This window comes from Coturnix japonica, chromosome 5 (genome assembly GCF_054131305.1).
Source record: "Coturnix japonica strain WE chromosome 5, WE-NBRP24, whole genome shotgun sequence".
NCBI classification, from domain to species: Eukaryota; Metazoa; Chordata; class Aves; order Galliformes; family Phasianidae; genus Coturnix; species Coturnix japonica.
In genome coordinates this window covers 3,355,170-3,380,928 of record NC_140667.1, presented here as the reverse complement: position 1 = coordinate 3,380,928, position 25,759 = coordinate 3,355,170, and the positions used below count along the sequence as shown (strand labels likewise).

The 25,759-nt window shown below is 48.0% G+C and overlaps 4 protein-coding genes across 9 annotated transcripts; 3 read left to right on the top strand and 1 right to left on the bottom strand.

Moving 5' to 3' along the window:
* Nucleotides 1-34: 34 nt before the first annotated feature.
* NADSYN1 (NAD synthetase 1) lies at nucleotides 35-8,195 on the top strand. Of its 5 annotated transcripts, none has more exons than XR_014946301.1 (22): nucleotides 35-151; nucleotides 231-291; nucleotides 406-522; nucleotides 1,882-1,935; nucleotides 2,017-2,106; nucleotides 2,287-2,338; nucleotides 2,598-2,686; nucleotides 3,001-3,118; nucleotides 3,247-3,378; nucleotides 3,548-3,622; nucleotides 3,803-3,927; nucleotides 4,104-4,152; nucleotides 4,534-4,636; nucleotides 4,815-4,979; nucleotides 5,349-5,484; nucleotides 5,668-5,774; nucleotides 5,987-6,118; nucleotides 6,390-6,459; nucleotides 6,789-6,917; nucleotides 7,001-7,177; nucleotides 7,748-8,107; nucleotides 8,148-8,195. XR_014946301.1 is itself a non-coding variant. In XM_015863357.3 (21 exons), the coding sequence occupies exons 1-21, from the start codon at nucleotides 67-69 to the stop codon at nucleotides 7,799-7,801; spliced, it is 2,124 nt and encodes a 707-aa protein (XP_015718843.2). In that variant the 5' UTR covers nucleotides 35-66; the 3' UTR covers nucleotides 7,802-8,195. The 5 variants fall into 5 exon arrangements, 1 of the variants encoding a protein (XP_015718843.2); XR_014946299.1 differs by having other exon boundaries at nucleotides 4,815-4,983; XM_015863357.3 differs by having other exon boundaries at nucleotides 4,815-4,983; nucleotides 7,748-8,195.
* A 52-nt stretch (nucleotides 8,196-8,247) lies between these two features.
* Nucleotides 8,248-13,768, top strand: VPS51 (VPS51 subunit of GARP complex). Its single transcript, XM_015863356.3, has 10 exons — nucleotides 8,248-8,480; nucleotides 8,911-9,040; nucleotides 9,132-9,278; nucleotides 9,529-9,751; nucleotides 9,992-10,733; nucleotides 11,191-11,409; nucleotides 11,514-11,735; nucleotides 12,044-12,165; nucleotides 12,637-12,724; nucleotides 13,084-13,768. Exons 1-10 carry the CDS (start codon nucleotides 8,271-8,273, stop codon nucleotides 13,342-13,344), a joined length of 2,364 nt encoding a protein of 787 aa, XP_015718842.2. The 5' UTR covers nucleotides 8,248-8,270; the 3' UTR covers nucleotides 13,345-13,768.
* A 205-nt stretch (nucleotides 13,769-13,973) lies between these two features.
* Nucleotides 13,974-16,071, bottom strand: BET1L (Bet1 golgi vesicular membrane trafficking protein like). Its single transcript, XM_015863380.3, has 4 exons — nucleotides 16,023-16,071; nucleotides 15,790-15,881; nucleotides 15,389-15,445; nucleotides 13,974-14,687 (listed from the first exon to the last, which is right to left on the bottom strand). The coding sequence occupies exons 1-4, from the start codon at nucleotides 16,039-16,041 to the stop codon at nucleotides 14,520-14,522; spliced, it is 336 nt and encodes a 111-aa protein (XP_015718866.2). The 5' UTR covers nucleotides 16,042-16,071; the 3' UTR covers nucleotides 13,974-14,519.
* A 3-nt stretch (nucleotides 16,072-16,074) lies between these two features.
* On the top strand, nucleotides 16,075-25,531 carry RIC8A (RIC8 guanine nucleotide exchange factor A). Of its 2 annotated transcripts, none has more exons than XM_015863364.3 (11): nucleotides 16,075-16,176; nucleotides 16,383-16,565; nucleotides 18,782-18,829; nucleotides 20,126-20,740; nucleotides 21,306-21,400; nucleotides 21,819-21,969; nucleotides 22,718-22,813; nucleotides 23,040-23,184; nucleotides 23,328-23,472; nucleotides 23,695-23,814; nucleotides 24,343-25,531. In XM_015863364.3, the coding sequence occupies exons 2-11, from the start codon at nucleotides 16,482-16,484 to the stop codon at nucleotides 24,461-24,463; spliced, it is 1,620 nt and encodes a 539-aa protein (XP_015718850.2). In that variant the 5' UTR covers nucleotides 16,075-16,176; nucleotides 16,383-16,481; the 3' UTR covers nucleotides 24,464-25,531. The 2 variants fall into 2 exon arrangements, with proteins under 2 accessions (XP_015718850.2, XP_015718852.2); XM_015863366.3 differs by having other exon boundaries at nucleotides 16,075-16,285.
* The last annotated feature ends 228 nt before the right edge of the window (nucleotides 25,532-25,759 follow it).

Genomic DNA, 25,759 nt, shown 5'->3' with positions numbered 1-25,759 from the left:
GGTAGTGTAATAGTGCCGGTTGCCCCGGAAGCTCGGCCTGCTCCGGTTTGTGATTGCGGGGCCGCGATGGGTCGGGCTGTGACCGTGGCCGCCTGTGCCCTCAATCAATGGGCTTTAGATTTCGAGGGCAACGCCGAGAGGATCCTGCGGAGTGAGCGGGGTGGAGGCGGCGGGTCCGAGTGGGTCGGAGCCATGTGTTCTCCTTCCTGCTTAAACTAATTGTTTTGCAGGTATTAGCATCGCTAAGAGTAAAGGAGCCAGGTACAGGCTCGGCCCTGAGCTCGAGATATGGTAAGGGCCCTTGCATTGCTGTCTGCAATCAGTTATATGCACTGGGAGCTTTTCATCCCATGATCACAGTGCTAATACAGCCTAAATCTTGTCTTTTTTCCCCTGCCCACGCAGTGGTTATGGCTGTGCAGATCACTACTATGAGTCCGACACGCTCCTGCACTCATTTCAAGTGCTGGCAAAGCTTTTGAAGTCTCCAGTTGCTCAGGATATGATCTGTGACGTGGGAATGTAAGTGTTCAGTGCCCAGCTGTAGCTATGATGGAAGGCTGAGCCCTCTGAGAGCATAAGCAGGTGCTTCTGGATCGTCAGGGCTCTGGTTAGAAAACACCTTGAAAGATCATCAAATCTAACTGCAACTTAACCACGCTGACTGTGTGGGGAACTGCTGATCACAGCCTGAACCTCTGATTAACCATTGAGGCAAGTGTCAGGTCAGCTGTGGGAGCACAGGTGAAGGGAATTCAGTTGTGCTCCTGGAAGGGATGGAGCTTGATTCCACCTCTCCTAGATCCCATTTAAGGGCTGACCGCCACTAAGGCAGCATCTCTATCTGGAGTTTGTTTCTTTGTGGAGTTCTGGTGGCGAGTTTCAGTATTTAACATCTTGACTGAAGGCCTCAGAGTTACTGAGTTTTTCCTGTAGATATTCTCTGGCTGTCTATTTACAGCTATTCTTGTTTTATTCTACCTATACATAACTGTTTTTGCTTTATTCCAACTGTAGACTGCCCTAACTCTTAACAGTCCTCTGCTAAATGATGTCCCTGAGCACCACATCCTAATGTTTTCTAAACACATCTGGGGTTGGTGACTCACCCACCTCCATAGGGAGCCTATTCCAGCGCTTAACAACCCTTTTCATAAAGAAGATTGTCCTGATATTCCACCTAAACTTCCTCTGGTGTAACTTGAGGCTATTTTCCCTTGTCCTGTCACCAAAGAGACTATGTCTGCTCTCACTGCAGTCACCTTTCAGATTAGAAGAGAGCAATCAGGTCTCCCCTCGGCCTCCTCTACCCCAGATTAAACAGCCCCAGTTCCTTCAGTTGCTCCCTATAGGGCAGATTCTCCAAGCCCTTCCCCAACCTTGTTGCCCTTCTTTAGACCTGCTCCAGCACCTTAAGTTCCCTTCTGTACTGAGGTGCCCAAAACTGAGCACAGTACTCAAGGTGAGGCCTCACCAATGCTGAGCACAGGGTGTTGGTATCATTGTAAATAAACATATTAGGATACCTTTTTCTCGCTTTGAAGTAGTCTAGTAGTACTGGAGGGAGTCAAGCATGGTTAAGCTAGGCCAGCCAATAGCATGGCTGTGGGCTGTGTTTCTCAGGTGTACCAGCAATCTGGTAGCCATGGGGTGTATCTGTGACTGAAAAAAAGGGCCAGCAAATAAGACTTGCAAACAGTAGAAGTTAAAACTTAATACATTGTTATATTTAATTCCTTCTATTGATCTAATGTAGCAGTTTTAACAGTCGTTGTGTAGTGCAATAGATTCTGTAGTGAAGTTCTTTGTTGTTCTTGTATTTTTTTGAACATTTAATCTAATGAGTTTATCCTTTGGTAATTTCTCTCCTTACTTTTGCAGGCCCGTTATGCACAGAAACGTTCGCTACAATTGCCGAGTGATCTTTCTAAATAAGTAAGCGGTTCTTTATGTTCTTTTGCAGCACAAAGCACATCAGGTCTTAATTCCCCTTTCTGCTTTATTTTTTGTTTCAAGGAAAATTCTTTTAATTAGACCGAAAATGTCATTGGCAAATGCAGGGAACTATAGAGAGCTTCGATGGTTTACCCCATGGAACAAAGCAAGGTAGGCTGGCTACTGTTAAATTGTGTTTAAAAAGCACAGCTTTTCATCTGTGTCTGCAGCAGAAGGAATGAAATCTCTATTGCAGTGTATCAGTACAGCTGCATTGGGTTTAGTTAATAATTATTCTTTATTCACCCTTATGATTTATATAACCATGTGTTCGTTGTTTATAAACCTCAGGCATGTAGAGGAGTATCTTCTACCAAGGATAATTCAGGAAGTGACAGGACAGGTAAGTTTTTAATGGGTTCTTTTCTTTTTAACTTTATGATTCAGTGCTCTGATTTCAGAGCATTTGTGACATGAGGTGGTAGAACACTAAATCCTTATGTCAGTTGTCACAAATTCAGTGGTTTCACTGATAGTTGTCAGGCTAATTTAATTTCGCTTTTGTTAGTATTTAGAAGTGTATGGGAAACTATTAATCACAGCCTGAACCTCTGATTAAACCATGGAGCTGAGGATGTTCTTGGTTTTTTTTTTTCCCTTAGGACACTGTTCCTTTTGGGGATGCAGTGCTGGCAACTGAAGATACCTGCCTAGGGACAGAAATATGTGAAGAGCTCTGGGCACCAAACAGGTAAAGGAGAAGAAATAGAAAGTAAATTGAAACATACCTTGGATCTGCCAGAAAGAGAGTAGTAGTAGGTCTCATCGTTTCCATAGACAAATAGAGCTATGTTGCAGTTGTCAAGTTAGAGCTTAGGCTCTTGCATTACTTAGGCTACAATTTAAAGATCTTCCCAATAATTAAATTGCATTAAGAAAGGTCAGATAGAGGAGTCGGGGGTGGGGAGGAGGGAAAGGATGCATGTATTTGTTAATGGTTTTAAATGGTACCTACAGTGTAGAGTGATTGCCAGCTGAATTTTTTCCTGCCTTTTATTTTGCCAGCCCTCATATTGAAATGGGACTCGATGGTGTGGAGATTTTCACTAACTCTTCAGGCAGTCACCATGTGCTGCGGAAAGCTCATACCCGCGTGGATCTGGTAAATTCTGCCACAGCAAAGGTACACAATCTCTTCTCCCATGAGCTTGGTGGCTATAGCAGAGAAAAAACATTTAGTCTTTTAACATTATCAGGTACTATAGTCACTATATGCTGAAAAATTCTTTGTCTACTTGTTTTTCTTCCCAGAATGGTGGAATATATATCTTGTCTAACCAGAAAGGCTGTGATGGCGATCGTCTGTATTACGATGGCTGTGCCATGATTTCTATGAATGGAGAGACAATTGCACAAGGATCTCAATTTTCACTCGACGATGTGGTAATCCATTCAGCCTATAAGTAACTGAAGTCACAGCTGAAGGTAGCAGGGTTTATGCTCAAGACGTTACACAATATCTAGTGATACTGATAGTGATCTGAGTCAGAGATGAGTTGTAAAGGGCAGCATTGGAAAAAGTCACATGCATTTTCCTTCCCCAACGTTTCAGGAGGTGCTGGTTGCCACACTGGACTTGGAAGATGTTCGAAGCTACAGAGCAGAGATTTCATCTCGGAACTTGGCAGTAAGGGTTCTTTACAGACATTGTTCTTAAACTCTACCAAGTTTGAATAGCTACTGCAAAAAAAATTTGCATGATTTCCTTCCCCCCCCCCCCCCCCCCCAACATTTTATATATCTACAGTTTTATAGGCATATGTTACATAAAAATTTGTCTTTTCAACTCTTCTGTACTGTTGTGTAGGCAAGTAAAGTGAATCCCTTTCCCAGGATAAAAGTGAACTTTGCTCTGTCGTGTTCTGATGATCTTGCTGTACCCATCTCTGTGCCAATCCAGTGGAGGCATCACAGTCCTGGGGAGGAGATCTGGTAAGTACATTGAATCTGTTGCTTGAAAACAATTTTATAACTATTTAAAGCTAATGGAGATGAACACAATACCTCTATTTATATTTAAGAAAGTATCTCATTGGAAGAACTGAAAGTTGATTTGCTCAGGTCTCATCTGATAACCTTCATGAAACAAGTGTATTCTGTGATTTCAGCCTCGGTCCTGCGTGTTGGCTCTGGGACTATTTAAGGCGCAGCAAGCAGGTAAAAACTGCTTTTTGTTCTTACTACAAACACCTTCTTCTGTGGTATACAGGCAATACAGGTTACTATCCTGTGCTGCTGCTAATGCAGGGTGACACTGTTAGTCTAAGATGCAAAGTTATTATGTGCTGATGCAGGGTGATGCTGTTAGTCTAAGGTGCAAAGCCAGAGCTTACTGATAGTTAGGGGGAGAGTATGCTTTTCAGACCTCTTCCTTAGGAGTCATGCTTTCTTTGAAAGCAATAGTCAAACTTAAATAAGGAAGGGGATTTGTTCATGTGTGATTCATGTTTAATTCATTTACCAGAATGTGTTTCTGAGGTGAAACGCACGTTTTTCTAACTTCACTTTTTGGAACTTCTTTCTCACTTTGTTTTCAAGGCAGGGTTTCTTCTGCCTCTTAGTGGTGGAATTGACAGCTCTGCTACAGCTTGCATAGTGTACTCTATGTGCCACCAGGTTTGCTTGGCAGTCGAGAATGGAAGTAAGTAGATACGCGTTTCTTGCTAATGATGTCTGTTAATGTCAGCCATTAACAAGTTAGTTTAGAACTGGTTGTGAAACTGAGACCAGTTTCTGTTGGCTGATGTAGTTTTGGGTTTCTGGTTTATCATGAGATCAAGAGCGCAATATCTACTACTGCTTTATTGTTTTGCCTTCAGATGCAGAAGTGCTGGCTGATGCACGCAGGATTGTGCATGATGAGACCTACATCCCTGAGGATCCACGAGAGTTTTGCAAGCGTGTCTTTACTACTTGCTATATGGCCAGCGAGAACTCCTCCCAGGACACTTGCAACAGGGCTAAACTTCTGGCTGAGCAAATAGGCAGGTAGAGATTGAGAACTGATAGGAAAACTCATGTTCTGGCAAGAAAAAACAAACAACCCCAACAACGTGCATATAAAACTTTGAAAACCTAAAATAGGAAAAAGGAGAGCAATGTGTATGTGTGTTAAACGTGAGCGTTTCAGATGTTATTTAAGTGCGTGAATGTGAGGCATGGTGGGAGCATTTGATAAAAGAAAACTGGAAACAGACTCAGGAATATAGTGGCTTTTCCTAAGACTTTTCCTACCAGATCTGAGTTGGAAGCAGCCTTAAAAAACATCATTTGATGTTTTCTTATTTGACTTTAATGCTTTCTATGTAGTCAGGCCTCACCAGCTGAGTCATTTCTGCTTGAACTCTTCTCAGTTATCACATCAACCTGAACATAGATGCAGCTGTGAAGGCTATTGTGGGGATTTTCAGCATTGTGACGGGTCGAACTCCCTGCTTTGCTGTCTATGGAGGGAGCAGCAGAGAAAATCTGGCACTGCAGAATGTGCAGGTGTGTTTCATGTAGGCGGCTAAATCAGGTGACACCCTTTCTATGACATTCTAAATGGTAGCAGTAGTGCTGGGGCCCTACCTGTGAATTACTGTGAAGACCTAAACTCATTGTGGTGCTAATTGCATATGACCAGGAATATATATTGCTTTTAAATATTAAGTTTTGTTTTGATGTTTGTAGGCTAGAGTAAGAATGGTCCTTGCCTACCTGTTTGCTCAGCTGACACTTTGGACTCGTGGGATGCCAGGGGGGCTTCTGGTGCTAGGATCAGCCAATGTGGATGAAAGGTTAGTAAAAGCTAAAGATATAAAACTAGGGAACAAATCAGTGCAGTTCTTGAATGCCACCAAATTCCAGAAGAGTACGTACAGAAGAGTTGTGTTTTTAAAGTTACTGATAGCAGTGAAATTGGTTAACTATTACCAGTATAGTGGCAAAATGATGTATTTTTTCAGAAGCTTAAGGTGTTACATCATTGTTTTGTAAAACTTTTGCTCAGTCTTCGAGGTTACTTGACCAAGTATGATTGTTCGAGCGCTGATATCAATCCCATTGGTGGAATCAGTAAGACTGATTTGAAGAGCTTCATACAGTATTGCATTGAGAACTTCCAGCTCTCAGCCCTCAAAAGGTAAGCGGTGAAGCAGTGATGTTTGGTGGCTGTATTTGCACGTTGTGTGTTTTGTGGATTTGTCTGTGTTTCTTTTCTACTAGATGAGTCGCAGTAACACTTGCAAATGCTGTTAAGTCTTCTGCTCATCCATTTGTTTTTTCAAGTGATTGTGTACACAAGACCAATCTTAAATGGCTGAAGGCTGCAAATGCCAGCAGCCTTAGGAGTGACTGCATGCAAGAACTTACGTTCTTCTGGATAGATTTTTTTCTTCTTCCTTCTCTTACAGTATTGTGGCAGCTCCACCTACTGCAGAGTTAGAGCCCCTGGTAGATGGACAAGCATCTCAAACTGATGAGGTAATAGGCAGAGACTTAGAAATGCTCTGGTAAGCTTCATCCCCACGCTTGTTTTTTTGTCCAATTGCTGTTTGCTTTTATATGTATCTGTGCTTATCGCTGAGTGTGTAATAAATGTCTCAAAGCCATTAGGAAGATAATAGGATGTTCTTCATTAGGAAGGCACTGACATCTACTACATGTGAGCTCCCAGAAGGGAAAAGGAACAAACTGTTCTCTGGAATGACATGCTTTAACTAGCCAAATCAAATATATTCCTTTAAGGTTCTGAAATCTCATATTTCAGAGATTCCAATGTCTTTTTTCCCTGACTTTGTGTGTGATTTCAGGCGGATATGGGGATGACATATGCAGAGCTCTCAATCTATGGTAAATTAAGGAAGATTGCAAAGGCTGGACCATACAGTATGTTCCTTAAGCTGATTAATTTGTGGAAGGAAACTTGTACTCCAAGAGAGGTATAAAAAAAATAATAGTGAATAAAAAAATAGTGAATTTTAAGTAAGTTTGGCTGACTGAAAGCTTTATTCTTTTACACCAGGTGGCATCGAAGGTTAAGCATTTCTTCAGGACATATTCACAGAACAGGCATAAAATGACCACCCTCACTCCTTCCTACCATGCTGAAAACTACAGCCCAGATGACAACCGGTTTGACCTGAGGCCTTTCCTTTATAACACCACCTGGTCCTGGCAATTTAGGTGCATAGATAACCAGGTAAACGTCTTCTGCTTCTTCGATGTTTGTATTTAATGCTCTCTCAATGGGGTAAGCTCAGTTCCTGTGAAACTCCCTTTTTAGTGGCTTTTGCACTTCAGCTGCTTTTAAGAAGAACACATTTATACATACAATAAAATGCCAATCAACATGTCTGTGAAATGCAAAGCCCGCTGTAATAGTGTTTCCTCACCCCAAAACCTAAAATCTACCATGTGTAGCATTTTTGTTTTGTAGGTCTGCATATTTTCCTCACAGTTTTGAACTCTTCTTCACCAAAGATCAAGAGAGTTATGTAAAATATTTTTATAGGATCTGGACCAAAATGCAATTTAATGCTTACAGGAAACATGATTAAGATCTTGTAATGATCTACAATATTGTTAGCCTTTAACTCAGTTTTGTATGTAGTAGCATTTTTGTATGTAAGAGTATTAGCCATTGCAATTAGTTGCTGAAAATTACGAGTCAAGCTTGGGGAATAATCTGTTGTTTGGGCAGCAGAAACTTGAAGTGATGTTTATGATGGATAACCTGCATGTTTGCTGCCTGTTTGCTTTGATCTTGCAGGTGTCCCGTCTAGAAAGAAAAGAAGGAATATCTGTCTCTGAAGATACAGACTGATTTGCTTTCTTTGTTCAATACCGGTAATTAATAATACTGGTAATTAATCTGTCCAAACAGTGTTCAAAACTGGAGTGTACCATGATAGATGATAAGGAGAGATGACCCAATGACCCAAATGGTAACTGTGAATGGTATTTAAAGCTTCTTTACTCCTCTTGGACTTGCCTCTGGTTTGGATCCCAATACACTTAGACCCAGTGTAGCTAAAGCATCATAAATGAAGGATTTTCATCACACATAAAAGCAGAGGGGCCTTGTGAAGGTGCAGACACGCACACACTGATTGGTTCGTGTTGTTTGTAGGCTATTATTTTATACACTGATTGGTTCGTGTTATTTGTAGGCTATTTTTGAGTAATATTCAATTGAATAAACTGATCGTCCTTAAAAATGCTTTCGAATGGTCGCTGTGGTGACGAGCGCCTCTCGCCGGAAGTGACGTCGGGGGGCGGGAAGTGTGGGCGTCATGGCGGAGGTGGAGGCGGCGGGGACGGGGAGCGAGGCTGGGGGCAGCTCCGAGTCTGTCAACGCAACAGGGAGCGGGAGCGGATGGCGGCGGCCCCACGGCCCGCTCCAGCGGTATTATGGGCCGTCTGTGGCCGAAGCGGCGGAGGCAGCCCCGGACCCTGCTGATATCAACGGGCCTCACTTCGACCCGGAAGTTTTCCTCACCAAGGTAACATTTAACGACCCGCTCCCCTTGGTGGACCCCCCCCCTCAATCATTACATTAGGTTTCCTTATGGATGCCTGGTATGGACCCCATAGGCATTCCTGGGGTGTTAGTTCAGTGTCCAGGGCCCCATTATGGTCTCAGATGGACCCTATGATGTTGCCTATGGAAACCTTTGCACCTGAGCTTCTGTTGGGAGAGCATTCCCAAATGCCATTGGGATGAGTTCCCCAGGTAGTGCTTAGTACTATATAGGAACAGCTGGGTGGCACTATGGGGTGAGTAGAGGTGGGAAGGAGCACTTGATAATCCCATAAGCACATGTAGGGGGTTGGATGTGGGGACTGAGGATTCCAGGCTGTTGGAGGTGCTGGGTGGGCCAACAGGGTGTATGAAGGCCAGGGGAAGGTTGTAGCACTATTGCTGTTCTTCAGGTGCGCAGTGAGTGTCGCCTGGGGGAGCTGTTGTCCCGTGAAGCCACGCTGGGGAGGGAGATCCGCGCTCTGGACAGTGACATGCAAACGCTGCTCTATGAGAACTACAACAAGTTCATTTCTGCCACAGGTGAGTACCTGGTAGGGACCAAACACAGGCCATCTTGAGGACCAGAGAGCTCCCAGCAGTAGGAGATATGTATCTTGTTTCTTCTCTCCAGACACTATCCGTAAGATGAAGGTTGACTTCAGGCGCATGGAGGCAGAGATGGATGATTTGGCCTCCAACATGGCAGCAATCAGTGCCTCCAGTGCCCGTGTCAGTGCTGCGCTGCAGGACCGGCATCGCCGCGGTGCTCAGCTGGCTGGTACGGGGAGAGAGAGACCACAAGAGGGCAGACCTGGGGTGTGGAGGGGTAGATCGGGAAGGTGGGGAAGATCTAGGAATTAGGGATGCAGTAAGGGTAGATGTGGGGTTATTAGGCAGGTGGTTTAGGGGGGAGGGTGTTGGGTACTGAGGGGCAGATCTGAAGGATAGGGGAGTCCCAGAAGGGCAGATGAGGTTCCTGATCCCACACTGTCAATTAACTCTAACTGTGCTCCTGATACCACCCCCAGGGGTGCAGGCGCTGCTGCGGAAGCTGCAATCCCTCGTGGAGGTGCCAGGGCGGCTGCGGCGATGGGCAGCACCAGGAGCTGATCCTGCACGGGCCCTGCACTGCTACGCCCGAGCTCGTGCTGTGCTGCGCCACTATCGCCACCTGCCCTCCTTCCGGGCCATTGAGGATGAGAGCCACTCCATCATGGCTGAGCTGGCCCAGCGCCTCCGTGCACGCCTCAGGTGTGTTTGCTATGGAGCTGACTGACAGCAGCTCCAGGAAATGGTGTGGGTGTTGGTTTTGTTTCTTTTTCAATGTGTTCACTCTGGAACCTACTGATGACTGTTATTCAGTAATTGTCATGGACTCTGAGGTCGACTGATGGACCTCGATTGCTTTTCCTTCTTTTTTGCTGTGCCACTATTAACCCTGGAACCTCTTACCACTCCCAACTCACCCCATCATCCCTTCCCTCTCTCCAGGGAAGACACCTTGGACCCAAAGGAACTCACCGAGTGTGTGGAGATGCTGCTGCAGCTGGAAGAACCACCCGAGGAGCTATGTGAGGAGTTCCTGAGCCAGGCTGGAGCCCGCCTTGAGGCCGAGCTGGCTGCACTGGAGGCCGAGCTGCCGCCATCTGACCCTTCTGGTACTGCTTCCACGCCACCTCCCGCCTCTGACATCCTCGACTTTGTTGACCGTGGCAGCTCAGCCTTTGTGAGCAACCTGTGCCTCCTTGCGGCCTCGTACCGCAGCCTCTTTGAGGGGCGCCCTGGGGCCGGGGATGGCCGCTTAGAGGCCTTTGCCTCCACCCTCACCACTCGCTACTTTGAGCTGCTGGAGCGGCGCCTGGCCCTGGAGCGGGGTCTGGGTGACACCTCACTGTTGGTGCGGGCGCTTGACCGTTTCCATCGTCGCCTCCGTGCTCTCCTTGAGCTGCTGCCCGCAGCTGGGGCTGAAGCAGGTGCCGCACTGGTGGCCCGAGCAGCACGTGAACGGGTGGCCCGCTACCTGCGGGCACTGCAGACCTTCTTTCTGGGGTGCCTGGGTGATGTGCGCCAGGCTCTGGCTGCACCCCGACCTCCTGGCAAGGATGGCCCTGGACTGCCTGACCTCTTGGCCACGCTCTCCTCCTCCATTCTCGGTCAGCTCAAGGCTGTCCTGGCCTATGTGCAGCTCTTCACTGCCAGGGATGTTGCCTTTGCCAGCCTGCCTTACTTCAAGGTGAGCTTGGAGGCAGCGAGAGAGTCACTGGGGTGGTTTGGGGATTGCATGGGGCAGGTTGTGCGTTGGAGAGGGCAGATTTGACTTCATTGAGCTCTTTAAAGGTCACTGGAGCAGACTGGAGCTTGCACAGCATGGATTTGGGGTTGCAAAGCTCACGCTGAGGGGGGACAGTGGGGAAGTGTGTGAGGGGATGTTAGGGTCTATGGAGGAGACATTGAACTTCAAGGGCATTTCTGGGGATGCAGGGGAGCTTTTTGATGGTCCCTGAGTGGTATTTTTGAGGCAAAACCCTTCGGTTTTGGTAACAGTCATGTCTGTATGGTGACATGAGAGTGACATCAGTGCCCAGAGTCAGTTCTGTGAGGTGCAGATGAAGCTTTTAATGGTGCAGCGACACCTTTTTGGAGTGTGGGTGTGGTATTTTGGGGTGTAACTCTCCCATTTTTGCTCACAGGGGGAGTTCTGTGTTGAGGCTGTACGTGAAGGACTGGTGGTGGCCTTTGTGCGCTGGCTCTGCCGTACTGCTCGGGGCTTTGCTGACAGCCCAGCTGAACGAGGTGCCCCTGCAGCACCCCCAGCACTGCTGCTGCTCCTTGCTCGTCTCTGCCTTGACTATGAAGCCACCACCATCAGCTACATCCTCACCCTTACTGATGAGCAGTTCCCTCCTGAGGTAAGCCCCCCAGCTGCCCTGTTGGCCTCAGAATGGCTAAGAGGGGACCCTGATTCTTCCCAGCTGTGACAACATGGCCTGGAGAGCATCTTTTGTACCTCCAGGACACAGGACCAGCGGTGACTCCAGGGCCAGCGCTGTGTGCTGAGGCACGGGGAGCAGCACAGCGGCTGCTCGACCACTATGTGCAGGTTCAGGGTGCTGCTGTGGCACAGATGCTGCGGAAGAGCGTGGAGACACGGGACTGGTTGGGCACCGTCGAGCCTCGCAATGTCCGTGCTGTCATGAAGCGTGTGGTTGAGGACATCACTGCCATCGACGTCCAGGTTAGGGTGACACTGAGTCCTTGGGGAGTCCTTTGGTGTTCTTGAATCTGGTGTCCCCTGAATGTCCCACATGTTCCTGGGAGGGTTTTTGAGTTCCAGAGGATCTCTGATGGGGAGAGGCTGACATCCCTGAAAGGTCTAGAGAGCAACCCCGCAGTCTCATTAAGATCCTTAATGGTTTTAAGGGGATCCCGGAGGGGTTTGGAAGGATCCCAGAGGGACTAGGAGGGTTTCAGAGGGTTTTGAGGGATCCTGGTTGGATACTTTGGGTGGATTTGGAAGATGCTGACACTGATGTGATGCTGCAGGTGGGGCAGCTCTTTGAGGAGGGAGTGCGGCGGGCACAGAGCAGCGACTCGAGCCGACGTGCCTTCTCTGTGTACAGCAGCTCACGGGCACCAGGGCGCTATGCCCCCAGCTACACTCCCAGGTCAGCCCTGTGCCACAGGCCACCTCTTGGTCACTCCCCAGTTACCCCTGGTCACCCCTTTGTCCTCATGTCCATGAGCATCCCTATGCCTTCCCAACTGTCTTGGTATCTCCAAATATTTTGACTTTCCCCTGTTGTCCCCATGTCTCTATGATCATCTTCACATCCCAAACTCTCTTGATCTCTGTCCACCTCCTTTGGCATCCCCAAACAGTTCAAGTATTCCTTGTTTATTCCCATCTTCTCTAGCTGTTTCCATTTTCCCCTCTATTCCCATATCCCCAAGCAATCCTGGTATCATCTGGTGACTCCCATGTGCTCCATGTCTTGGTATCCCCTGACAATCTTTGTGTTCTCTGTCTCCTTCCCTTGTTCCCTGACAATCCCTGCATTCCCTGATCTTCACAACATATTTCCTTTGCCCTCTGCCTGTCTCTGCCTCCCTGATCATGCTGTTGTCACCATCCTCAGTGCCCCCATGGACACACACCTGCTCAGCAACATCCAGAAGCTCTTCTCCGAACGCATTGACATCTTCAGCCCTGTTGAGTTCAACAAGGTGAGGCATGGGAACCTGCCAGTATCCCTGAGGGAATCCCATGTCCCCACATCCCAGAGGTCCCAAATCTGTTTGTCTACCTGTCACATGCCCCTGGTGTCCCCATGTCTAAAGTTCTGGGGTTCCCCAGCCCAGGACAAGCATTGTCTTGGATTGAGGGAGGTCCCTGGGATGTGGACCAGGATGAGGGAGGCCTACTCCCAACAGCCCAACTGAGGGCATCCCTGACCTCAGGGCATTGCTGGGGTCCAAGGACCAGGGTGAGGGTTGTCTCTTAATTCTTCCCCTCCCCACGTAGCTGTGGCATAAGGCCTCCCTGCATTGGGCATCCCCTTATGCCACTTGTCCCCACTTCCCAGGTGTCAGTGCTGACAGGGATCATCAAGATCAGCCTGAAGACACTACTGGAGTGCGTGCGGCTGCGGACACTGGGGCGCTTTGGACTGCAGCAGGTGCAGGTGGACAGCCATTACCTACAGCTCTACCTGTGGCGCTTCGCTGCTGATGAGCGTGTGGTGCAGGGGCTGCTGGATGAGGTGGCTGCCAGTGCTGCCCACCGCTGCCTCGACCCTGTCCCTATGGAGCACAGCGTTGTCGAGCTCATCTGTGAGCGTGGGTAGGACCTGAGGGCACCCAGGAAACACCTGGGGACATGAGTTGATGCACAGGTGAGGGGGCACAGGAGTCATCTATGTGACCATGGGGCACAGCAGAGCTGGGGGTATCAATGGGAGTGGAATGTCTTGGATCCTGCCACAAAGACAGGCTTTTACCTTGTGTATTTAGGGGCATCCCATGTGTTCCCACACATGTACAGACATACTGCACCTTGTAAGGTCACCCTGTGTTCCCCTCCCAGCCCCAATTATACCCCACAGTCTCTCCCCACCCCAGTGATCGATGCCAATCCCATGTTGTCCCTGCAGCCCCCATGACGTGTCACATCATTCCATTCCCTTGGTGACATCCCCCTGCACTAGGGACATGCTGCACGCAGCCCATGTGTCACAGTTGAGGACAATAAATTAAATGCATGCAAGTTAAGCCTTGACCCTGTGTTTGAATGCCTGGGGGTGGGAATGTATGGGGCCCTATGGGTTGGGTGCAGAGGAGCACTTGAACACCTGAGTTCCTGCTAGGTAGTAGGGGGATGAGGGCATACCCAGCCCAGGCACAGGTTTATTGGGGTCATGCTGAATTAAGTCACACATTGATCATTCCAAAGTTTATAAATCATTACAGCCTAAACTTTGCAGCTTCCAAACCTCTGATTTATTAAACCTGTATTGATAACCATCTGGATTTGTCAGATATGCCAGGTATTAGTAATGGAGGTAAGACAAAAGTATCCCTTAAGAACTGGCTGCAAGACATGGATAATGAGACGAGAGATATAGGCATGAACATCAAAATCAGGTGATATGTGGAAATCCAGTTAGAATGGTCTTTGCAGGGCAGGCAGCTGCCAAGGAAAGGTGACAGATGTGATGCTGCAGGAGCTGAACAACAGTGGCATCACCCAGGGGCTGACTGAGCTCTTCCAGGTCTGGGTGCTGCAGGGTCTATATGTGCGGTGGGATGTGTCATCCAGAGCAGCCTGGTGGATGTGCTGTCAGTGAAATACTCATTTTACCTCCAAGACCAGCCAGAATGGTGACAAAACACTGGTTAAAAGTTATCTGGAATGTCTGTTGGGAAGTCCCAAGGATCCCAAAGCAGGGCAGATCTAGAAAGGCGCTGAACAAGTCTGTCAATCACATTGATTTAGTTCAGTAAAACTACGCAAGAACCAAGATCAAGTCCCAGCTTTGGACACAAGATAGTAGAGGATGAAGAAAACAACAACCAGTCCTACAGAAACAAAGCAGAGTAACTTGCGGTTCTCCCTCCCAGAGCGTGTCATGGTGCTGAATCGCTTCATGCTGCCGGTCAGCAGCCCAGTAGCACTCAGAAAATCCGAATCCTAGAGGAGAAACAAAGTGCAAAAAGCAGCATTTCAAACTGGAGAGGCAGCCCATGTGGAGGGTCCAGCTTCCTGCTTAAAGAACAACTGCAGCAGCTGCACTGTAACTGCCTGTGTCTCTGTACCTATCGTGTCTCTCTCACGAGGAACTTCCCTGCCTGTGCTCGTGGCAAAGGCACAGGTAAATACTGCATACCAAGTATCTCTACATAAAGCTAGCACCGTTAATGCCTGCCAGGGCAGGCTAAAAAGCACCAAAACCACGCAGTTTCTTTCCATTAGTTCTCTTTTTTTTCTTTCAGCATGGGGCAGCATACACTTGTAACACCACCAGGTGGCAGCAAACAAGTCTTAAAGCAATTCATTATCATTTCGACTCCACGTCTGTTTTCCTTTCTCATAAACTACCTCCCACTTTTTGCTCACGTTTCTCCTGAAATATCCCTAAATCTTCTCTAATAGAAGCACAATTGCGTGCTGATTCGGGGCTTCTCCTTTAAGATCTCTTGTCTTTACATCTCTCATTCCAACTCTCCACTCTTTTGATTTCTAGGTTGAACAAATATCCAGTTCAGATACTCCAAGGCCATACACTGCTATTAAGCTTCCAAGCTATTAAGCTTCCAAGCTCCTACCTTTGACCAAACTGGTCCCAACATTGAAATTCATGCTTTTTACCCTTTTTTTTTTTGGTTCCTTACCATGCTATCCAGGTAACGGTTCTGTTCATCAGCATCTTTATCAATATCCAGAGCCAGCTACACAGCATAAGAGAGGAAATTGACGTTAATGAACACCAAGACAACCTGGAACGCATCTAGGCCCACACTAGAGGATGTGGTGGAGGTTTGTTAAGCACAGCCACAAAACAAGGCCTCTCACTCACTGCAGTTTGGGGTTGTGGGAATCCTTTTGCTGTGGAAATAATCTGGGAAAGCTGGCAGAAACTTCCCTATGTTGGACATATGACAACAGCTGACGGACCAGCACTGCCTCCTACTGCTACACGTCAGCCATCGTAAGCCCACAGCACTAAGGAAGCCCACACAGCTGCGTTGTCCCTGAGACCCTGCAAGCGTCCATAGCAGCGCCAGCAACTCACCGACTTCAGCCTGTTGACTTTGCTGGCCAGGTTGTCTGTCATGCGCTTGTTCTCCACGTCCAGCATATCCTCCATAGCAACCGCATTCTGTCCTGAGGAGAAAAGAAACGCGTCTCATCATCCCGACTGGGGAGCATGGCACATTCCCAAGATGGCGGCGGGGTGTCCCAAGATGGCGGCGGGGCGCCCCCTTTAGCAGCCCCTCAGCGCGCCCCTCATTCCTTCCCCCTCACCTCGCCCCCAGTCCGCCATGGCGGCACACGGCGAAAGGCGGCTCCGCCCGGCAGGAGGAGCTCCGCCTCTGTAAAATGGCCGCTGGGCCTTCGCCTTCCCTGTTGGGTAGTGAGGAGCGCGGAGCTATTACGGGAAGCACCGTGATCTGCTGCGGTAATCCTCGGGTGGGGAGGGGGGGGTGTCCCAGCGCTGTGCTGGGAGGGCATGCATTAAACGTCGGAAAGCAAAGAGGAAAGAAGAGGATTAGAGGGGCAGAGAGGCTGTACGTGGTTCACCCATCTGCTTTATGGACGCAGCAGTGAGCCGGCTCGCTTGATTTTTGTTTCTTTTTCTCCACCCCCTTTCTCACTCCCTCTCAGTTCTCAAGGATCGAGGTCCCTTTGCACCGCTGTTATCCAGGAGCTCTGGAAGCCTTTCCTCTCTGCTTCCCATCCTGCTGTAGCTGAGCTGTTGGTATCATGGAGCTCAGGACCGTAGTGGCCACGGTGGAAAGCGGGGAGCAAGACGCGGTCCTCAAGGTGCTTCAGATCTACAACCAGGAGGTGAGTGAGCATCACACCTCAGCCTGATGTCACCTGCTGCTGTCAGCAAGCCTGGAAGCAGGTTGGGCCGTGTTATGGGATCACAGTGCTGCCCAGCTATCCCATCTCCTCTGAGCATCTGTCTCTGCATTATTGCCCTGGAGATGGCATAGACTGCTTTGTTTTGTTACTTGCAAGCTGCTTCTTAATGATGCTTTACTAGGAAGCAGCTAAGAAGCCTCCCTTTATCTTGTTTATGCTGGAAGAAAAGTACATGGGAAGGATTTTCTTTATTATCCAGATCGCAAGTTAAACCCAGTAGGGGAATAATCATGGGCATGAGGAGTAGGAGGAGCCTTGATGCTAGGCAAGGTTTGGAGGTAATAAAACTCACACCTAGGGAGGAGCTGCAGGTAGGATTGTTGTGATTTGTAAGCAAAAGACAATTAGGAGTTGGTGTGAATGGATGCTGGGATTGGATTAGGGTGCCTGATCTGAAAGCTGGCACATGAAATAATGAGTGTAGAACATGAAAAAGACTGGGTCAGGAAGCTGAAGTGCGAGTGACTCTAACCTTAGATCATCTGCAGGGGTAGTTCCCTTTTGAAACTGTCTGCTAGGGAAATTTCCTTCAGAGGGTTTCCACCAGGCTAGGGCTGGCCCTGCAGATCTGTGACTCATTCTGCACCATTCTGAAGTAGGAGGGAAGCTGGTGGGGAAAACCTGTGCTTATCTTACAAGCATGTGCACTTCCCTTCCTGCACTAACTGTTTCCAGCAGTCGGTTTTGAAACAGCAGGTCCCTTTTAAAAGGTTGGTCTGCAGGATTAGCGTTGCTGGCAGCAGCTGGTGTGCTGGAGAAATTAGGATAGTAAATGGCATTTGTTGTGCAACCGTGTTGAGGCACTAAATCCAATGCTTTGAATTCCTCCAGCTGGTTTCTTTGTCAGCGTGTAGAGCATAGGAAACTTGTGAGGATGTCAGTCATTTTGCTAGCTTGTCTGGGAGAAATGAGCTGAAGAGATTAAACTGATGATAAGCCAACCGACTTCTTTGCATAGTTTTTTTTACTACAAAAGCAGGTGCTGTTATATTCTTCTCTAGGTATATATATATATATATATTTAATTCACTATTAAATATGCAGTCAGTTCCTGGTTGCCGGGAATAGAATACAGCTAAAGCCAAACCCACAGGTGTGTTATGGAAATATTTGTGAATGAGATTACAGGAGCCTGCAAAGAAGCTCTGGAAATGCCTTTGTGCATGAGGTCAGTCTGACTAATATTCTGACTGACATGAGAAGGTTCACAGATGCAAGGGAAAGCTCCGTTCTGCATAGAGTGGTGCGTTTACCTGTTTTAATTGGCTGTGTGTGAAGAACGTGAGCTGAATAACAGTCCTTCAGGATGCGGTAGGAAGAACATAAGGATTTGTTTGCAAGTAGCAAGGAAGTGATGCTTTCTATTAGGCAGGAAAAGAAACAATAACAAGGGGAGAAGAGCGTACACATAGCTTGGTAGAGTCATTAAACATAATCAAGTTTACCCAGGGAAGCTGTGGATACCAGGCCAGGCTGAATGGGGTTTTGGGCAACCTGAGCTTGTGGTGTTCATACCCATGGCAAGGGGTTGGAATTCAGATGATCTTTAAGGTCCATTAAAGCCCAAACCATACTATGAGTTATGGGATATTTGGAATGTATTGAATACCCACCTTACAGCTGCAGTATATAAAATCAAGCTGGTCCATCAGATGGGCACAGCTTTGGCCTGTGACATGTGGTGTCCACCATTGAGCCAGCAGAAGAGAGTATGGGGTGTTCATCGAATGTTTTTCAGGCGTGAAAGAGAAGGAAAACAATTCTGACTTGGCAGCATGGGCTGTATCTGGGCTTTTCAAATGAGGTTCGTTCCCTGCTTGTTAAAATGTAGCTGGAGTTGCTGGATACAAACAGTGTTGAACAGAGAAGACAATAATGAAGCAAAGCTCTCAGCAACAGGAAAAACTGTCCTTGTGTCTGGCTCCTACCTATGCTGTTTGTTAAAGAGGTGTGCAGTATTCATAGGCTTTTTAACACTCTTTGCCTCTTTGATTCCCTGTGCTGGTAAAGACTTCTTGAGAAGGCTTACTTGTCTTTATAGAGTGCTTTTCAGAGTTGCTTTCCAAGCTTATTCCCTGTTTGGGAAAGGCAGATTTGTGGATTTTTAAACTCATACTTTCTTTTCTGCTCTACAGAAATCTCAATGCTTTACCTTTGATGATGAGGAACGGGAGGAGAGGAAGGTAGGCGTGCTCTTTGGCTTCTTGTTCTTGTTGTCCTGTAGATGGTGGCTGGGGATAAAAATCAGTATTCTTCCAACATTAGCAATCCCTTTGGGTTTGGTGATGCATATGGCTTCAGCAGCATGCATGAGAAGCATGATCCTGTGTGTGTGTGTGTAAATGGTGCAGTCTGCTAAGCAAAGATCACAGCAGCATGCGGGTAAGTGCTTCTGCTGTGAGCGAGCTGCAGGATTTGACCAAAGCTGTCTATTAACAAACCCTTTAAGCTGGAATAATCTGGCACTCAGTGGAAAGAAATACCCCTGTCCATTTCCACTCGTGGCATTTCTCTTGTGCCAGGGCAGGCTGCACTGCGGATATGCTTGGTGGGATCTGCTTTAAGAAAAACATTTTTCTTCTATCTGTTATTCTCCGTCTGGACCAGTTTTGTGGTGGGTCGTGTGTGGAAGCAGGGGATTAATGGTGGAGTGACGTGTTGCTATGTGTAGTTACAACCTAGCTGCACTGGGTTGTGTGAGGCTTTACCTTTCGCTCTTGTACTTTTCCATGTTTGCTATCATGTATGTTATTGTTATCCACAAGGGTTATATCTTCAGCTGTGGTAAATCAGTGTTACTGGAGCTGTCAGTCTGTACCTATGAAGGGGTAGTAGGTCTCCAGACAGCACTGAAATTTAAGGGAGGTCCTTTTTATTTGAATCTTCTGAGGTCTTTTCCCCTCCTTTCTTACCACATCACACACAATTTTGAACCCATTAAGTTCTTTTTCCCCTCCCACAGCAGTTCTCTGGTGTCAGCCTCAGCAGCCTGTTTGGAGCACCCAAAGCAGATGCTTCTCTAGTCTTAATGCTCTGGGTGAGGCTAAACCACTGCTGTTGAACTGAGTGCTGCTCCTCAGTGAAGATATAAGGGACTTTTTTGCACTGCTCTCTTAGCTTATTGCAGCTGTCAGGTAATCCATATTAGCCAAAACCATCCTAACCATGGGTGAAGCTAAAATAAGCAGTAGTTCACTCACTCAGCAGCAGCTGCCTGTTCCTATTCTTCACTTAATTCTGACAGCACTCCCCAGTCATTCTTTGTCTCTTGCTGTTTGTCCTTGCTTGACTTGGGTCAGCATCAGGTGCCAGAAGCAAATGCTTTGAGAGCTGCCTGGATCAGAGCTGTTAGAAGGCCTGTATCTAGATGATGCTTTGTATCTAGGTGATGCTCCTAGGTGTTACAGCATGCTACCTTGCGTTGGGGCTGCACTGTGAAGTGTCAGCATGTGTGGCATTCTTTGTTTCTAACCACGCAGAAAATGGCCCAGTTGCTGATCAAGTTTCTGGAGAGAGAGCTCCAGCCATCCTGCCAGGTCACGTGCTTGGAAAGCATCCGCATCCTGTCACGGGACAAATACTGCCTTGAGCCTTTCAGCACCGAGGAAGGGCTGAAGACCCTATCCAGGCATGCTGGCATTGATTACTCAGAGGAGCTCATCCGAGAGGTCCCGGACTTGGAGGTCATCCTGGAATCCCTCAAATGCCTCTGCAACATTGTCTTCAGCAGTCCGAGAGCACAGGAGCTGACAGCTGAAGCCCGGCTGGCTGTGGGCCTGACAAAGCGCATCAAACTCTACAACGAGAGGAGCCTTCCTCATGAAGTCAAGTTCTTTGACCTGCGTCTTCTCTTCCTGCTGACAGCACTGAGAGTGGATATCCGGCAGCAGTTAGCCCAGGAGCTCCGGGGCATCAGCCTGATGACAGACACCCTGGAGCTGACTCTTGGTGTCAAGTGGATGGACCCCTATGAGGTTGCCACTGAGGAAGGATTGCTTCCACCTTTGCCTCGGCAAGAGACAGAGCGAGCCATGGAGATCCTGAAAGTGCTCTTCAATATTACTTTTGATTCCAGCAAGAGGGAGGTGGATGAGGTAAGCTCCTCGAGTGTTGCACCACACTACATTTGCTTGTCTACTCTTCTTATGTTATGTTAGATACTAGCCCCCTTGCAGCCTCTGCTTGCATGTAAGGGTATCAAGAGACTTGTGTGTGTGGACCTTGTTCTGCAGGGCACTGCCTCTGATGCATTAAGACTTTACAGCATTAAGACCTGTAAGTTGGGCATTTTTCCTTCTTAATGATATTGACTTGTGCAAGTGGGAAAGCAGAACCCCCCCATGTACACATAACTCACTTGTGTGTGTCCTGCTGCCTTTCACCTCTGGACAAAGTCAGAAGGAGGTCTGATATCACGTCTACTTTATCCCTGGGCCCACTCCTGGGCCCCTTCCAGCCATTGACTTGGTGTTATAGGGCAATGGGGAAGATATCTGGCAGCAGATGGAGAATCTGGAGGATAGTTGCACTTGTACACCCTGCTGTCAGTGAGCAAGTTGTTGGAGGGGAGGGATGGGGCTGTGGGTTGTAGAGACAACAGGCTTTGGTTTGTGGAGACCCTTTTCTGATCAAGGTTTTCATTTTCTATTTTGGAACCAGGAAGATGCTGCTTTGTACCGGCACTTGGGTGCCCTCCTGCGCCACTGCCTCATGATCTGTGCTGACGGAGAGGACCGGACGGAGGAGTTCCACAGGTCTGTTAGATAACTACATAATGGCCTTCACTGGACACAGCCTTGAGGTCTCCCCAACACTGGCCCTGCCTGACAACAGCCATCAGAGTATGAATGAGTGATGCAGCAGGAGACTCTAGAGACCTACTTGGTCCTACTTGGCCTCTGTGTCAAGGTCCATCGTTTTTCTGTTGTCACTGAAGAATTTTTGAACTTCCAGCAAGTTGTTCAACTATGGGAGGAGGGGGGAGGAAAGCAGTTGCACTTATTTAATTCTAGTGGTATAGGTAGCTTGGGATCCAACCCAAAGAGAATTTGGGTCTGTTTTCAGAGTCCTCTTGCTCCTGGAAGCTAATAATGAACCTTGATTCCTGTATAGTTGATGAATTTCTGTGAACAAAGATCCTTGACTATGTATTCACCTCTGTTCTTTCTTAAGCCACACAGTTAATCTTTTGGGCAACCTGCCTCTGAAATGTCTGGATGTTCTCCTGACTCCAAAAGTCCGTCCGGGATCACTTGAGTACATGGGTGTCAACATGGATGCAGTTAATATCCTGTTGGATTTCTTAGAATGGCGCCTTGACAGGGTAAGCTGAGAGGCTGCTGTACAGAGCTTTTCACTGCTGGTTTACACAAGCTCACTGCAGGGCACAAGGAAGCTTGCATTCAGCCTGAATTCAGTATAGAAGTGGCAGTTCTAGTTGGTTGGACTAGAACATTTGTGAACTGGGAGGGTTGCTGTGGCACTGTTGCTTTGGCAGGTAGTGAGACTGACAGAGGCAGCAGATGGTTAGCTGTGTGATTCAAATACAGGTGCTCTGTTTCACTCAAGTCAACTATGATTTGTTGGGCAGCTGAATTGGTTTGATACAGCCAAATCTCTTGACTGGTGGCTTGTTATGATGCTGTCCCCACAGCCTGCTGTCAGAAGACTGGCAGTCATAATGTTATTTGTCAAGACCATTCATCTTTCTTTCCTCCTCCTAAGCGCTTGTCCTCCTCTGTTCCATTGCTTTTGGCAGCCTGATTTTGCACTGTTGTTAAGCTAGTGGCCATTTTCATCCTCTGGAGTTATTCCAGAGGGTCTCCAAATTTGACTGCTGCACTTCTCCGCTCTAGATGTTCTGTGTGAGTAAAAATGCTAAAGAGAGGGACACAGAAAGCCTTGCTGTTTGAGGAGTGATGAAGCACTGAATTTCCTGTAGCAGAAGCTGTTGTTACGTCTGAGTGCCCCTCTGTTTCCCTGTGGTTCAGCACTGATGATCTCCACCATGAGCCAGGGAAGTTGAGCTCGGTGTAGCTGATACATTGCTCATCTTGTGAATGCTTCTGCAGGGACATAAGCTGAAGGAGAGTCTGACCCCTGTGCTGAACCTGCTGACCGAGAGTGCCAGAGTCCATCGCCAGACAAGGAAGTTCCTGAAGGCGAAGGTACATCATGGGTTCAGCTGAAAGTCAAGTGGTGGTGCTCTGAGGAGAGAGGAGAATAGCAAGCTACCTGAATATTGCCATTCTCTAAGGAGACCTCCTCTCTCTCTTAGATTCAAACATATGTGAGATTGTAGCCCATAGTTGTATAATGCACGCACTTCTTTCCCTGCATACCCTGTGGTTGCTGTTCCAGCTCCACTGATTGCTCCTTGCTGTTGCCTTGTAGGTGCTGCCTCCACTGCGGGATGTGAAGAATCGGCCAGAGGTGGGGAACTCACTGCGCAACAAGCTGGTGCGTTTGATGACCCACATTGACACTGACGTGAAGCACTGTGCAGCTGAATTCCTTTTTGTGCTCTGCAAGGAGAGCGGTGAGTCGCAGGGAGTCCTGTAGCGTGGGATGGGTGACCCTTAGCAGACATCAGGGACTTCTTCTCCATGGCCTTCAGCTGATCTCGCTGTTGGCTCACACAGCAGGAGGACCCACATGAGGTCCGTCTCTCTCTCCCATCAGTGTCGAGGTTTGTGAAGTACACAGGCTATGGGAATGCAGCTGGGCTCCTGGCAGCACGAGGTCTCATGGCTGGTGGCCGGGAGGAGGGAGAGTACTCAGAAGATGAGGACACAGATACAGAGGAGTACAAAGAGGCAAAGCCCAAGTAAGAACTCTGCTTCCTCTCTATTAGCATCCCTCCTTCCTTCCTGCTCCAGCTCTGTGTCTTTTTTCCCTATCTATTCCCACCACCTCCCTTGTCTTTCTTCATCATTCCTGAAGTTTTGCCCTTGATGTTGTTTCACCATCTTCTCAGGTGAAATGCCTCTTTGGCTGAGCTCTTACCTCTTTGCTTCCCTCCTTCTCCCTGGTCTCACTGTCCTTGTAGCATTAATCCTGTGACGGGACGTGTTGAGGAGAAACTTCCCAACCCCATGGAAGGGATGACTGAAGAGCAGAAGGAATACGAAGCCATGAAGTTAGTCAATATGTTTGACAAGTTGTCCAGGTATGAGAAAATTGTGTGTTCATGCCTGTATTAGCATCTGTGTGACTTACATTTATCGCTGGCCTCTGTAATCTGAAGGGTCACGAGAGGCTGGGGGAGATACCTGGAGATGTATTTCCAAGTTTGCTTAAGGTGGATCCTGTTAAATCGTTAATAGGTGCCACAGAGAGGAGCCCAGGATCTGCTAAATGTTGTTACTGCCCTCCTGAAGGGCAAGAGGGAAGGGAGCAGTGCACTTGATGCATGAGTTTACATTGCATGTTAAAGGGCAGGAATGGATGTTGATGTCTGTTTTCTTCTGGAACCACTGCAGAATGGGACCCTAAACACAGAGACTATTGCAGTTCTCAGTTACCCTGAAACACCTGTGGGTTGTGTTTCCAGCTGTTGCCTCACTGTCCCCATCTCTTACATGGGAGTTTTGCTTTTGGTGCTGGCTTGAGGGATTGCTCTGGGCTGCTTCATGCTAGTTTCCTATAGTTCTTGCTGCAAGTTTGTTACCTTCTCCCTTTTCCTCCCCGGTTGCAGAGAGCAAGTCATCCAACCCATGGGCATCACGCCGAGTGGCAACCTGGCCCCTATGGAGAATGCAATCCGTGATATGGCTGATGAGAGATCCTCATCTGACTCGGACCTGGGGCTGGACTGATCTCACCTCTTGCCCCAGCCTCAGACAGCTGGGCAGCCTCCATCCGCTCTTCTCCAGAACTGGTGCTGCACCTGGAGGCTAGTACCAGACCGGGACTCTCCCCATGGGATCTGAATCCAGCCTGGGCCCCTAACACTTCACAACGAAGAACCTCCAGCCTCCTCCTCAGCTCTGTAACCACCTCTCCTTCTGGAAGGTCATCGTGGCCTGGCTCTACTTGGTCTCTTCCATTGGCAGCTTTGAGAATATCACACTCCCAATTGCTTCCAGGACTTTTCAGTAGGATTTTTTTTGTTGTTTTTATATTTTAAATATGTGATATTTGGTGTGTGTGTGTGGGGGGGAAAGGGGTCAGGAGGATCTTTCTGTCAGACCATCGTGCTGATATTTGTGTGGCTGCGTGTCAGTGTGTGTCCCCATGCATGGTCAGCCCTGCACAGGGGAGCTGAATGCAGGTGGGGCTGTAGGCAGGAGTGGGGGTTGCAGGGAGTGCAGCCTGTGGGGTGCCTGAAGTGCACCCTTGTCATGAGCAGTAGGTGTGGATGTGCTGTGTATGGTAGTGAGTGTTATGACGTCTGTGCAAACAGGGTTGTGTGGATGCACGAGTGCTGAATGGAGCACGGTGTGTGTGCTGTGGGGCAGGCAGGAGGGGGGATTTGTGAGACACTTCCACTGTCTGCAGGAAAGGAACTTGTGCTGATTGCCAGAAATGCTCTGATATTCTGTCTGTGGCACTGTGCAGCCCCTCCCTGTTACCACAGTGGTTAATTAGTGGTGTTCTTACCTTTCCCCATCTTACACTTCCTGACTGAAAGGCTGAAATAGGGTCTGTTGTGCTGGCCTCCTCACCTGCCTCAGCTTTCCCACAGACTTGCTGCTGTTTGTGCACAGGGGCTGCTATTAGTCCTCTGCTACGGCTTACGTTTCTTTTATGTATTCTTTTCTTTCCTTTTTAAAGAAAATATTTAAAAGAAAATCTTCTAGTTTGTCTCTAGGTTGTTCCAAAATGTAACTAGCACAAATAGGAATGCAAATGTGATGCTAGAATAAAGAAAACCTTCTGACAAATGGCTGCATGGCGTTCTGGGGTGCATTCAAAAGAGCGTGGCCAGCAGGTCGAAGGAGGTGATCCCCATCTAATTTGCCCTGGTGTCATGGTTACCTGGGGCTGTGAGGTTGTATCAGAAGTTTGCAGTTGGTCCTGCCAGGTGGGGTGAGGTTAGGCTGCCTCTTTGGGAAGCTGAAGGCACACTTTGTAACTGCAGTCATCAGCGATGATGGTATTTTTAGCAGAAG